The following is a 14,363-nucleotide window of genomic DNA, read 5'->3' on the forward strand; positions in this document are numbered from 1 at the left end:
AATGAAGATGTGCACAAAGTAATGTTCATAAAAGTTACATCGTATACATATTTTGTGAAAGCATCGAAAAATTTGATTTTTAAACCATTGAAATTAAAATATGCAGCGGTATTTAAAATTTAAATGTCACGGTAGAGGTGGAAAGGTCGTATAAATTCCGCAACACACTATCGGGGGTAGTAGCAATACAGAAAACGTTAGAAGGAACTATAGGCATCAGAGTCCCCACCCTGTGATGCGACACCAGGATCGCATTATGTGAACCCTCTGACAACCCCTCAGGTAATACGTAGCATACATGTACGCTTGTGTGATGGAAACGGTCGAAGAAACGCCCTTCGTATAGTACACATCTGCTCTTGAGGGAACTCATGTGGCAGTTCGTTGGAAGCAACCGTAGCGTACGGATCGAACGCATTTCACCATTGGACTTTGCTCAACGGAGTCGTCGACTTTTCCATCAAGTTACCAACAAACTTTTTTACCGTTACGAAGGAAACTTTGGACAAACTATTTCTTACCATTTTTGTGAATATTAAAAAAAAATGGTTAAGAAAGATTGAAGATCGAGGTGTCTTAAATCGTGATAGCAAGGAGAAACAAATTGAAAGAAGAAAATGTGCAGGGCAAACCATATCTCGAGCCAAGACATCGTCTCACCACCTAGGCGAACGGTAACATTCTCCCTGGAAACTTGGACATCGCCTACCTACGTCAGCAGCGCTTTCCTGATTCTCATCAATCGAAGAAACAAATCGTAAATCGGAGGATATAATCCTCCGGTTTATGTACAAACAACAGCTACTAGAGATACTAAATGCGCGTGACGATCGTCGCGCGCGTCTCGATAAATACTCGTTCGTTTACATCCAGTGTCGCACGCGGACTGTTAAAGATAGCGTGCCTCGTGAAACTAAGTGAAACGGGTACCAAGCAAAGTTGCAACCTAGAAAGAATAAAATGATGGATCAAATAACGGAACTAGTTCCTGTGCATTGTTACACGAACCCCTCGTTTTGCCGCCAATCGGAATACATACCCGAGGATCATTCCGATGACCTACCACCACCACCTCAATTTCAAAGTGGTGACGATTTACCACCACCACCTCCGCCATTGCAATTGCAGTGCAACATAGGTCAAAGTAACCCTGCGTTTCAAGAACCTACCGAGGGTAGAGTCGAAAACAGCGACGGTAAAGACAACAGATATTGTTACCTCGAGAGTAACAGCAGTGTTGCGCATCGAAGATATGGAAGCGTTCCAGTGGAGGGACACCGGGCGATATACAGCCAAAGGTCAAGGTACGAGTACATACAGGACGAGCAGAGGGATCAGATACAGAGGAGGGGTTCTTTGAGGTACGAGTTCATTCCACACCAGCAGGTGCAACAACGTTCTGCACCGGCGACCAACCAAGACGATGGGAGGGAACTGCAGATGCAAAGTTGTCGGAACAACGGCGGCAGATACGCCGTTGTACCGGGTGATCAGGATTACCAGGACGAAGAAATCGAGTGGAACAGCGCAAAGCACGTGTCGTCGGTGCAGAATCATATTAACACGCCACAGGGTAAGTTTGGCGAGATTAACAGGCGTACCAAGCCTCGAAATCCTATTGCAATTTTCTCGCAGCCATGGCAATAAAATAGCAACACGTGTTATTAGGTCGTTATACCAGAGTGCCTTTGCAAGAAGAAGACCCGCCAGCTCTACCGGAACGAAACGCCCAGGAGCTGTCGGTTTCCCCGAGAAATAACTTAGCCACGCAAAAACTGCACGAGATATTGACTACTCCGAGGAAGCCTCGATCCAGGTCCGAGGAGAGGACTCTATCTCCAAAGAGACAACAGTCGTTCAATCAAACCGGTACGCCACAAAGAAGAGCACTCACACCAGGTGGTTCCCCGACTGGTACGCATACCTTTGACAACTATTCATTCCGCACGACTGCGTCGTAAAAGATCGCCAGTTTTTCTTATCAATAGCTGTAGATATAAATAAATTTGTATTCCACGGAAACGTAGGTCGAACGTTCAGCCCTACTCGTTGCACGCCTCAAGGAACTCCACAAAATCGTACGTTCTCCATGAGACCTCAAACATCCACCCCGAACAAGGAGCCATCTGCACGACGATGTCTACCGTTATTGGAAAACCCGACTCGACAACAGGAACTCTGTCCAGCCAGCAACTGTGGAAGACTACGATACGTTGGCACGGCACCGATCGACCTTGTCACGATGGGTCACGGTGATCCACCGCCTCGTTACGCGTACGTGGAAAATGGACCAGAATCTATGCCGATGGTGTCCGGTTCACCTAGGTATCAAATGATACCTACAGGACAGAAAAGGAACGGATACCAAAGCGTAGAAAGTGCTTTTATTGCTAGAACCGCGGTGGTGAGTAAAATACGTTACCGATTGCGTAACCACGTAATAGAGAATGACACGATCCTGTGGTTTATTTATACAGGTACCACCACTGTCACCACCCAACAGTGACGCAAATACAACCTTGGCCAGCGGCGTGGAGAAAAACGACAGAAAAAACGCGCCGCTCTTATTACTTTTGGTTGGTATTTTAACCTGCGGTTTGGCCCTGTACTTGTCTTGGACGCAGGGAAGAAGGTAATTACGCACGGGCAAGGAATCCCAAGTTACAAAAGTGTTTTCACATATCCTTATTTTCCAATGAAGCGACTTTTTCTCAAGTTCTACATTTCACCTTCGTAGTATTAACTTTTTCTCGTCATACGAAAGTATCGCTTAACGATACGCTACTTAATGTGCTTGAACCTAATTAAGTAAACATCTAAATGCTGGTATATAAATACAATGGTGTTGAAAGACTTTCTAGAGCCACTGTATATCGAAAAATGTCGTAAATATTGTCAAGTTCTAAACGTTGACGTTCATTTGCAGATATTATTACGACAGTGCCGCGGGTTGCGGCGTCTGCTGTGCCTTAGCTGGCGCCTGTAGGACGCTACGAAAGACTTGGACAGGACTCGCGCTTGCAGGATTATCGGCACTGAGCTGTGCAGGACTTTTGCTACTTGCTGTCAAATCCCCTAAATCTGGCACCCCTCTCCACGATGTCACGGCCGGTGCTTTGTGTGGAGTTTCCTTACTAGGTGCTATTTTGGCGTTATTCGCGCTTCTGTCACCAAGGTGCAATTTAGGACGACACAGAAGGGTGCATTCTTGGATTCCTCGGCTTTCACCCTGATTTTCGCATTCAGATTGTCTAATCGCGTCTTCTCGATATATATAGAATATGATACACCTGGCAAATTTCAACAATTTGAAATTATGTTAGGGTCAAGGTCCTCGATGATTTCACCAATACATGCAATTAGTTTCAATGATATACGTAAAGGTATTTTCCATTCTACATATACTTCTAAGGTTTAGGACAGATTTAATATAGATTTGCGGTAGATTTTCATTTAAAATATTTGTAATTTAGGGATATGGCATGCAGTACTCAAAATACTTTTGCGTAAATCCTTGAAACCAAAGATGGCTACTACATATATTGGTGAAACGTACCTCAAAGTCATAGAAATTGTTGAGCTGTAGCCTGTTCTTTATTCTGTAATTATAATTATTTTTGCGCAGTGAAACGTTGTCTGACCAGGCATAGAAATCCTAGTCTGCTGTTTTGTCAAGAATATTTTATAGTTACGTATAGTTACGTTCTATAGTTACGTATCGTTATCTGAAGTGAAACAAATTGATAATATGTGCTCGCAACAATTACCCAAGTACGATACTTTGTATTTTTGTAAAACCCTGTATATTTTCTACCGATTTTTAAATAAAACAATTTCTACATCAAATTTCCGACCATTTTCACATTCATCGGTGAAATGATCGAATTGTGGCAAAGTTCACTTGTTTTAGCGTCGAATCAGCAAAGCCGTTTGCTGAACTGTGCGCTGACGAAGAAACGATAAAACGAAAAATAATCAGTCTGTTCACGACGAGTATAGTAGTCGAATCTGACTTCTCTGATCTATCTCTCCTTGCAATTATAATAATATCGCTGCTTAGCATTGATAATAGGCCAATTTAAAAAATGCAAAAAGGAGAGGCTTCTTAAAGTTTATATTTCTGAAAATACCAAATACAGGCCTTATTATTTACTATAATTGCACTCTGACGCGAAACTGATGGAATTATAAATATGCCGTTTTACGTGATAAAACCAGCAACATAATATAAACCGCCGTATTCAGTAAAAGCAAAGAAAAATTTGCGAGTCCTGTCATAGTATTAGTAAACTAAAATTATTAGTAACCAAGCAGCGATATGTAGGTACATTTATCTCATTACATCCGCTATAGTCAGAAGTTATCGTACGAGTCCAGTTATTATCGCAATATCACCAACAGGAAGATGAGTTACTTCGTCCCTCTCAAAATCTTCCATTTCGAACAGTTCAAACACAACAGTGGTTCGTTGTAACAGATGCGCTAACAACGCGAAAGTGACAGTGTCGAACGTTTATTTCCTATACTATGAGGCGTGATTTTAAAATTTCGTTTCACTAAAGAAGAAAGAAACGGAAAATTATTTCACCAGTTTGAATAACACATAACGATCTACGATGAATGTGTTAGCTTTATCGTACCTCATGGTACAGGCAGTTACCATTTGTGCATGGTCGATACAGGAGCCAATTTTCATATACCAGAATGAAAAAGGGAATAGGAAAGTAATGTGCGTATCAGAGGATGATGGTAGCGCTTTATCCTGGAAAATAGATAGTGATATATTTGACAGTACATCTAGTAAGTTTTCAACGACAGTGTCTTGAATAAAAGTCGCAGTTACTTTATAATATTTGGCATATACGTACAGAGTTCCAATTTCACAATACGTACAAAGGAAGGGAAATAGATTGTGATCTAACTTCGTTTGATAGTTGCATGTTAACGTGGAAAACTGAAGGTTGGCATCTAACAGATTCCAAAGAAACACCCATGGGTCCAGTGTTTGATCGTCAATGGGAAGGTTCGATCCGATAGTTTCAACGTAAATTAGTTAATACTACTTAACGTGCTTAAATTACTGACTAAACTTTTAGATTTCAGAGAGTACGGTTATTCTTATACACCAGACAATGTCCATTCGATTACTGAATTTCAAAGTTCGGGAGCTCTTGTATTTTCTCTCCGTGTTTGTAATACGGACTTTACGATACTACTATGTCGCTCTGCAAATTACGAGAAAGATTTATGTTATAGGATGTCTTTCCTAGACCTTGGATTCAAAGTTAATGTTATACTAACGCGATGTATAATGGGTCCGTTCAGCTGTAATGAGCAAACATATCACATAACGCAAGTAATTCATTATGCGTATTTATTTAGTATCACGATTCCTTTTTATAAATAATTATAGCGTAATTATATTTATTGCGGCATAGGGTCCAATATGTTTCCAGGATAAGTGGAATACATATATTCTTCAGTGGACTACAAATGATACAAAAATTGCTATAAACTTTTATACTACGACAGATGGGAACACCCATCTACCAAAATTAGTTATGGATTACCATCATGATACTAAAAGGCGAGAGTCAGCTATTTCCTATCACTTATTTTTAATAAGTGATAAAAATTTGCATTTTCGATTTCACTTATGTTAGTCGGCTCACCTTGATTAATCAGAATTAATCGATGAATAAAAAATATCTACGACCGTGTAATTTTATTTTAGACAATTTTCTCCATACAACCGATTCAAAAGCAATTTTAACGAGTCCTACTTTACATCTGGACACAGCGAATCTTTGTATAGAAATGATAGTTGGCCTGTGTGAGGAATGTCAAATGGAAATAGCATTAGTCAAATCATCTAACGAAAGTAACAAGGAAAGTTTAGAAACAACCGATGGATTTACTACAAAAGCTGATAGCTATAAATTTCCCATGTGGCAATATATTCGAATTAACAAGACTGTTTCTTCCGACATTGGTAGACTTGTAAAACTTAAACTAATACCAAAACTTAGGCAGAAAAGTCAGAGACCATCGTGGGCTGTGAGAAATGTTCGCATGTGTCCTCCAGTAGGTACGTCTGTGACCAGTAACTTCGACAAAATGTCAATGATATGCATATTAAATTTAAATTACCATCGCATCTTGTTCATAGACGCTATACGATATAGTGTAATCGATAATTTCGAATCAATCGTTTCCAACAAACTGTGTCAAAAACTGATACCGTACACGCCGAACTCCTTGCTGGACAAGAAAGATCTCGTAGAGAATTTGCATTGCCCCGAGGGCAGGGTGGGGCCCTATTGTTCTATAAGTTGCCAACATCATTTAAACGTCAGTGTGGACTGCAAAGGAATTAAAATTTGCAACGCAACGAGTTGTAAATGTCCACCAGGATTTATGGGGAAGAATTGCGAAGCTAGTAAAGACTGCGCATTGTAATGAGGATAAGTAACGAGAGACGACAATTTTCCTTAACGGGTTTTATTTGCAGAATGTCCTATCGGTCAATATGGATATAATTGCGAGGAAACCTGTGGTTTGTGTTCTACAGGCAATTGTAGTTTTATAACGGGACACTGTAAATCTGGTTGCGATAATTCCATACGATATCACGTGCCACCCTTTTGTAAAACAGGTAAGCGATTGATATTCGCAATGTGGCAACGATATAAATACCAATGAATTTGTTCAAGCCGTGGATTATCCTCCACCACCTAACATCGAATTTGTCAATGAAACAACCGTACGCGCGACTCTGCCAGTGCCAGAGATGTACAAGTCGATCATTTCTAGATATCGATTTGCTATATGGGTAATTAGAATGCTTTCGAATATACTACGCTTTCGTTTCAATTTAAGATAGGAAAGTAGTATTTTGTTTCTATTAGAAAGAGGGACAAACTTATCCGATTGGAAACTATACCAAGATAGTTAACGATACATCAACGATGGTTGGCTACACCGATGACTTAGAACCCGGCGTTTCTTACAGAATTTCTTGTTCACTGTACGTTAACGATGATTCCACGCCTATAACCGGTGGATGGAAGAATTTCACAACACGTTGCATTTGTGAGCTATCGTTGAATTTAATACATCCCCCTCCTCAGCAATTATCGATTCAACAATAGATAATAAATCATGAAATGTTTCAGGGGCTCCCACATTCGACATAGAAATAAGGAATACTAGTTTCATATTAAAGAACCATCGAGAAGTAACGTATAATATTAATTGCATAATATTTCAGCTGCTTCTGGAACAAAGAAATGTTTCGAACGAAATTACGTTTTCACAAAATTTTTTTACATCGGTCAATTCTCTGTTCGATTCAACGAATTTTTATTGGAAACATTTCTTTTTTCTTAAGCTATCAGGTTGAATGAAAATATCATGTCATCCAGCGTACACGTGGATCAACTACCTGACAAACATACTCCATTGATTAAAAATGTCTTGTGTTACTGATTCTTAGGAAACGCTGTATCCTTGCCCGAATAGTACACAGCATTACGACTACCTATTGACAATAAAAAATGGACTGAAACAAATTGATAAAGGAAAGCTACCCAAATTGCCCTACGAATTTACAAAACTGACACCTGATACTAGTTACGAAATTACAATCTGGTATAAGTTGGAGCTTCTTTTTGCACGAGTGATTCAGACCTCTGACGGAGGTAATTAGAGTAATTTCTTTGATTTCATTCCTTTCACGCTATTGCTTCTATGATATCTCTATTTACATCAATAGTACCGTCACAAGTAAGGAATGTTAAAAAGACATTGTTATCAAACAAGGAAGTGGCACTGAAATGGGACCCTCCTCTATACGCAAATGGGATCATAAGGAAATACGAAGTTGTGTTACAGGTAACTAAAAGACGCGATTCTAGCTAATTAAAGACCAATTAGCAACGTGATAATATGTTTCGAGGTCCAAACATACTTCGGCTGTGAAAATTTGAAAATTCCATCGCTAAAAAAAGACACTGTTTCTGCCTCTACTACGTCCACCAATATTACGTTCTCTAATCTGACTTCTTACGCGCGTTATGTTGGAAAAATAACAGCCTACACTTTTTATCGTGGCCTAGAAACGCAAGTCGAATTCTCTACGAATCAGTCGGGTAAAAGAAACACGCTATTTTTGACGAATTTCAAATTTTTCTGTTGCAAAGATAACGACAGCCTTTCACTTTCAGACACTCCGAGTGCAGTGTACAGCAATTTAAGATTTCAAAATTATACATTGACGTGGGATGCCCCGATAGATTGCACTACCATTTCCGGCCCTATCATCGCAAAGATTCTGGTCATTGGTATTAGCAAAGCGGTATCGAGTTTCAGAACCACGGAGCAAACTGTGAAATACTCCCTCAACTTGGAACATACGTTATATGGTGGTGAAATGTACGAAGCGCGAATTTACGCTATCAGAAATTACACTGTAAAATACAACGGATTGCATTATGAGAAGCTTATATTTATCACTCCACCGAAAGGTTAGTTTATCGCGTTTCCACAAAGTTTAACTTAAATTTTACGCCGCGAATTCGCGCGAACATTTCGTCCTAACAGTATTTTCAAATAATATTAATAACCAAGATTAATTTCCAATAGCTCCGCCGTCCGTAAAGCAATTAGAAATCTATGAAATCGACTGGAAATCGAAGAACGTGCACTTGAGATGGCTAGAGCCAGAACCACCGACTAATGGAGAAATACGACATTACATAGTAAGCATTTGTCATAAGAATTGCGAGGTCAAATTGGAGATACTGCCAACGGAGTATTGTAAACTGTGGGATAAATACATCTGCGCAATCATCGATCAGTCCCATCAACCAGCTGATTTCATTACGGTATGCAGAGATGCCACCTGTTGCTCTATGATTAATCTCGACGCGATAACAACTAATGTGTTTTAGGTTTCGGCTGTGAATGTAAATGTGTCAACTCCTAGCCCGTTATCGTCCGTATCGATTATGTGGAACGAGATTAAGCCAGAAGCGCCGGAAATTATCGTCGAAGCTCTCGACAAAGGAGCGGTGAACCTAACCTGGTTCCACCCTTGGAAAGCAAATGGGCGTATCCAGAAATTCGTGATAAGCGCGGAAATGACATCGTCCGATCTGAGAATGCTAATTGAACGATCGCAAAAGAGCACGCTTTATGAATATCATATCGTAGAATATCAATTACAGTACAACAAGAAACTGCATCTATTGCCCTCGTCTACTTACAAAATTTCCATTCGAGCTGTTACGAATACAGAGACGTATGGTGAGAGAAAAGTGATAGACGTGAATACGTCTTTAGCCATGCGATTCGAGAGAGAGTTAACGATGGAAGTGTCTAACGCAGACTCGACGATCTTGTTGCACATTCCTGCCGTTCTGAACGACACACGCTACAGTATAACAAACGTTATTGTAAAAGGTTCACAGGCTTGTCAAAGTTACGTAGAATTGAGTCCATATATACGTCAGAAAGCGGATATCAAACCTAACGAGATCGCGTGGTATGCCGCCAGGTTTTCTGTAAGTATTCCACTGTTTTATCGTAATGCTTCTTTCGTCTCCATAAAACCAATCACACGTACAATCATACTAAAAGGTATTTTTCGTCCAACAAACTTTCACTGCCGCAACAGACCGACGAGTTTGCCAATAAAGAATTCACGATAGGGGATAACAAGCTTTACGATAATGTCACAAATTGTCCACTAAAGCCACTCCAGTCCTACGTAATAGTGGTTATTGTATTACCTGAAGAAGGATGGACGAACGATCAGATTCTAGTCGCAAAAACAACGTCGATTTATATCCGTGAAGTACCGAAGCGATACGACGAGGCGTGGCTTATTGCTATCATTGCGATATTTCTTGCCATTGGGATTTTAGAAATCTTTCGAGTTTGTCGAAGGTATGATCAACTTTTCTCCCGATATTTACGGACAGATTCGTTATTTGCAATTTGTCGCGTTCCTCTTAGAAGACGAAGGAGATCTTTGAAGAAGCTTATCGTACAAGAGAAAATATCCTTCGTACAAAAAACCGGAAATCTCGATATAGAGTCAATGTCGTTGGGCTCTAAGCAATTTTCAACTAATACGCTCGCTTCGAATGCTAAACACTGTATATCGCGTGGAAGCACACCTTGCAGTGACGGCGACACGGTGCATATCATCGACACTGATCAGAAAGAAGAACAAATGTCTCTGATAAAGGTGGAGGACTTGGAGGATTACGTAAGACGAGCGATAGATTCTGGATTGCTCGATAGACAATTCGATGTAAGTCTTTCGATATTTTAGATGATTTACGATGATTCTCGTCGATATTCAGACAGCACGATTTTCAAGGTATTATTGCTCTATTGCTTACAACAGTCTTATTGAATTAATCACGACATCTCTTCTAGTTGGTAGAAACATACATTTTATAATATTTATTTAACACATGTAGTTTTTTAAATGATAATTCATAAAGTAAATAAAGACGAGATTTAAAGTCCCAAAAATATTTGAGCAGCGAGTAAGTTACATCGGATTTGCATTAATTTTACGTCGAACATCATGGTGCCTGAATATTAATAAAAATCACTGTATAAGAGATACAACAAATATCGTAAAGATATATTTAAATCGCGAGAAAGATGCTTCCAAGAGGCCAAACGAGTCCGTCTGAGTACGGGATGTTACCGCAGAACAAATCGAAGAATCGATACGGAAATCTCATAGCATGTACGTAAACTGTTTCAACATGTTTAACCAAGCTAAATATTTCACTGTTTAACTGAGCTAAAATGCTAATCAATGCTGGTATTCTGCAGACGATGCAAATCGGGTGATACTGGAAAAACTTCCAGACGATCCTTATTCGGATTATATTAACGCCACTTACATCAAGGTAGCAAGTTTTGATAAGATAAAAACACATGATTTTTACCTTCATAAAAAATTGTAACGATAAACGTTGAATTATTGTGAAAGGGCTGCAAAGAGAAGTTTTACATAGCTACGCAAGGTCCAAAGCCGAACACGGTCATCGATTTTTGGAGAATGATCTGGCAAAAAGAAAGTTACATAATTTGCATGGTTACGAACTTATCCGAAGAAGGAAAGGTAAGATGTGTCAAAACTGAAAGGCAGTCTGTGACACACGAAGACTACACATGGAAAATACGACGAGTCCACTTTTGTTAATTTTTTGGCTTTCATTTCTTTCAGTGGCTAAAGATCGAATTAGGACCGTTCGAAATTTAATATTTTTTTTTTTTTTAGTAAAATTAAGAGCGAATCCTAATGATAGAATTTATTGATCACTAAAACTTTGTACATTTATATATTAATAACTTGTTCCCTCCCTTTTCCTTCGATTACAAATCATATCCATTTCAACATGCTCCATATCATAAATTCCCACAGACAAAATGCGAACAGTATTGGCCTGACACTGGAAAAAGGAAAACGTACGGCGATATAACTGTTTTGAACGCCAGGCAAGATGTGTTTGCACATTTTACATTTCGTACCTTATACGTGACGTATAAAGACGAAGCCCGTAAGGTAACAAACGATATTCAACGAAAAGATCAATATCTTAGAAATCTATATTTCATTGAAATATTTTCGAACGATGTTTAACAATTAGATCCAGCACTTGCACTACACAACATGGCCAGATCATGACATACCGTTGTCCACACATTCTATGATAACATATCTAAAGAAACTCTTGATAACACCATCAGGAAATGGACCAGTGGTGGTCCACTGCAGCGCAGGGGTCGGAAGAACTGGAATTGTAATTTTATGCGACATTTGCCTTCGTCGTGCGATCGCAGAAGGGGTAAAATATCTTTCAAGAATATTCTCGAATCTGTCGGAAGCTGAGCAATATTTTTGAAAAATATTTTCAGGCTGTAGACGTGTTCGCCGAAATGAAAGCTCTCAGGTCTCAACGGCCCAATATGGTAAACAACAAGCAACAGTATTTATTTGCCCATTTAGTACTCATCGAATGTCTACTTTGTTCTTCAACATCTTTACCATGCGACGAATCTCTACCACTCAAAATTAAAAAAGTTAAAGAACAACTGGTGACTCAACGAGACAGGTATTTTTCAGGGTCTATGTCTGCTACAATCCAAAATAAAATAGTTATAGTACAAAAATTCACATTTAAGTTGGTTTAAGTGATTTTGATCTGAAATAACCATTATAAATGATTCAGACCTTTTTCATTGCTGGTAAACGGTATTTTAGTATTGGTGATAGAAATTGTTTTTGGTCATCTGTAACCATTATCAATGACAAGGTTTTATATGGTTATCGATAACCATTATAGATAATTTAAAGCGAACATTGTATAATGAAAATCTTTTTCATCTTGATTTCGAGCATCTTTAATAACATTACTGAACAATTCATGTTTCGTTCTACTTAAAACGATAGCTAACGATTTCATTAAAGATATACAAAACCTAGTCAAACCCTGATTTAAAAAGGTGAATAAACGTTGTGTATAAAAAGATATTGTAAAAACAGTTTAGAGAAAATGGCTTGGCACGACAAAGTACTTCGATCACCGGTCAATGAAACGTTGCTATCGGAACGCAATCTTGCCAAAAGGAGATTTCCAGAGTTACTTCCAGGTTTGGAATAATTTCATCGCTTCTTATACATTTCCATACTTTCTCAACGCCTGAGCAATAACGCGACAATTCTTTCACAGCGAAAGTCAACAGAGTGTATTTAAAAAGATATCCACCGACAGATGAGAACAGCGATTACATATCCGCTGTTTATGTGGACGGTGTAAGATTACAGAATCAGTATATAGCTACGCAACTACCATTGCCTGGGACATTTAGCGATTTCTGGAGAATGGTGGCCGAGTATAAGGTGGAGCTAATCGTCATGTTACAATCGCCAGATTTGGAAGATACGGTATACCATCGGACCGCTAAAAAGGCACAGGCGATTAGTCAGAAGTTATATTGAAATTAACTCTTTTATAGACGTGCTGTCCCATTGTTAGAAACGGTGAATTTAAACCAGTACCATATATAAACATTCGAACGAAGGAACTCGATGAATTTGAGCACTATATATTGCAGAAGTTGACACTCGTCGATAATTCGGAGGTGAGTTATGCTATTGTTTTTAAAATCTTCTATCTACCATCTCGGGACATCTGAGAGAACTGAAAATCAACAGATAATTTCTTCACGCCATTTTCGCTTTCTTCTCGTTCGATTTATAATAATTGCACATTATTTCATAACAGCCCATGGTCATTATAAATAAAGAGATACTAGGTAGGATATCTTGATTAAGTAGAACGGTATAGCACTCGTCTGAAGCGAAACGTATCAACTTGTACATTATTTCATTCAGAAACCTGCTATCGAACAAGAGATAACAATCTTGTGCTCCACGGAATGGCAACCTGGCAGAAACCAAGACCCACCTGAAACCATAGCGTTAGTGACATTGTGGCAAGCAATGCAAAAAATGTTAAAAGGAGACGGACCTATCGCTGTTCTTTGCCAGTAAGGCTATGTCGAAACTTCATAAATATCTTTATACACATATGTCGATTATCGTTTATTATGTCGAATCTATTTGAAATTAGCGACGGCGTAACTGGCTGTGGGCTTTACCTAGCCTTAAGTTTCCTTTTGGAGAGAATGACTATAGAAAAGGAATGCGACGTTTGTTTGGCAATTCGCGCGATTGAAACATTGAACCCCGATTTTATCAAATCTTCGGTAAATTTATTAAAAAATTACTAAAGATTACTATCTCTAGATGATGTTAAGATTGCAATGGTATACAATGTATATTTTTGTTCTAGGAACATATTAAATATCTGTACGATGCAGCCACGGTATATTTAAAGCACTTGGAAACCAATGTGAAGCGTGAATAGCCTTACCATTTAATCGAACACAGTAGATTCGATTTGTTACATAAATCAACTCGAGTAACTTCTACAAGTCATAACCGCTTTCCTAACACGTGTATCGTTCAAACTATAAATTACATCATTGTGTAATTACTTAATACTAAAAAGTCCTGTCTTTTAATTTTCACATTTTCACATACTTTAGTGTCCAAGGCAAACGACTTTCGTTCTTACGAATGCTATCATGATACATCATAATATACATCAGTATCAATGACCTCGTCATAAAATGATTTCTTCCATGCTGCAAATTACATATATCCTTTATTCAAAGAAACATCTTCCTCTTGTTAAATAATCGCGATAAAATAATCGTAATTAATAAAAGTTCGACGGATACATTAAAACATCGATCTCAACAAACGT

At 38.8% G+C, this 14,363-nt stretch overlaps 2 protein-coding genes across 2 annotated transcripts; both read left to right on the forward strand.

The window, feature by feature from the left end:
• The first annotated feature begins 902 nt into the window (after nucleotides 1-902).
• On the forward strand, nucleotides 903-3,351 carry LOC117231608. The gene is made up of 5 exons (XM_033490204.1): nucleotides 903-1,573; nucleotides 1,669-1,914; nucleotides 2,028-2,404; nucleotides 2,478-2,632; nucleotides 2,927-3,351. The coding sequence occupies exons 1-5, from the start codon at nucleotides 961-963 to the stop codon at nucleotides 3,231-3,233; spliced, it is 1,698 nt and encodes a 565-aa protein (XP_033346095.1). The 5' UTR covers nucleotides 903-960; the 3' UTR covers nucleotides 3,234-3,351.
• Nucleotides 3,352-4,473: 1,122 nt separating this feature from the next.
• Nucleotides 4,474-14,214, forward strand: LOC117231658 (receptor-type tyrosine-protein phosphatase mu-like). Its single transcript, XM_033490303.1, has 29 exons — nucleotides 4,474-4,800; nucleotides 4,871-5,023; nucleotides 5,097-5,356; nucleotides 5,439-5,658; nucleotides 5,735-6,088; nucleotides 6,170-6,439; nucleotides 6,512-6,655; nucleotides 6,714-6,832; nucleotides 6,909-7,092; nucleotides 7,176-7,237; nucleotides 7,496-7,700; nucleotides 7,775-7,893; nucleotides 7,958-8,150; nucleotides 8,226-8,525; nucleotides 8,644-8,885; nucleotides 8,952-9,563; nucleotides 9,677-10,318; nucleotides 10,681-10,768; nucleotides 10,858-10,934; nucleotides 11,018-11,149; nucleotides 11,453-11,593; nucleotides 11,679-11,876; nucleotides 11,947-12,143; nucleotides 12,575-12,681; nucleotides 12,762-12,976; nucleotides 13,048-13,173; nucleotides 13,427-13,581; nucleotides 13,665-13,800; nucleotides 13,887-14,214. The coding sequence occupies exons 1-29, from the start codon at nucleotides 4,617-4,619 to the stop codon at nucleotides 13,959-13,961; spliced, it is 5,910 nt and encodes a 1,969-aa protein (XP_033346194.1). The 5' UTR covers nucleotides 4,474-4,616; the 3' UTR covers nucleotides 13,962-14,214.
• The last annotated feature ends 149 nt before the right edge of the window (nucleotides 14,215-14,363 follow it).

Source organism: Bombus vosnesenskii, unplaced genomic scaffold, assembly GCF_011952255.1.
Source record: "Bombus vosnesenskii isolate JDL3184/JDL3185 unplaced genomic scaffold, Bvos_JDL3184-5_v1.1 scf7180000013273, whole genome shotgun sequence".
In the NCBI taxonomy this organism is placed as follows: domain Eukaryota; kingdom Metazoa; phylum Arthropoda; class Insecta; order Hymenoptera; family Apidae; genus Bombus; species Bombus vosnesenskii.

Coding starts and splice junctions, on each gene's coding strand:
- LOC117231608 (XM_033490204.1), top strand. CDS start 961: ATGATGGATCAAATAACGGAACTAGTTCCTGTGCATTGTTACACGAAC. Junction 1,574..1,668: donor TCATATTAACACGCCACAGG/GTAAGTTTGGCG, acceptor ACGTGTTATTAG/GTCGTTATACCAGAGTGCCT. Junction 1,915..2,027: donor ACCAGGTGGTTCCCCGACTG/GTACGCATACCT, acceptor ACGGAAACGTAG/GTCGAACGTTCAGCCCTACT.
- LOC117231658 (XM_033490303.1), top strand. CDS start 4,617: ATGAATGTGTTAGCTTTATCGTACCTCATGGTACAGGCAGTTACCATT. Junction 11,150..11,452: donor ACTTATCCGAAGAAGGAAAG/GTAAGATGTGTC, acceptor AAATTCCCACAG/ACAAAATGCGAACAGTATTG. Junction 11,877..11,946: donor GTCGTGCGATCGCAGAAGGG/GTAAAATATCTT, acceptor AAATATTTTCAG/GCTGTAGACGTGTTCGCCGA.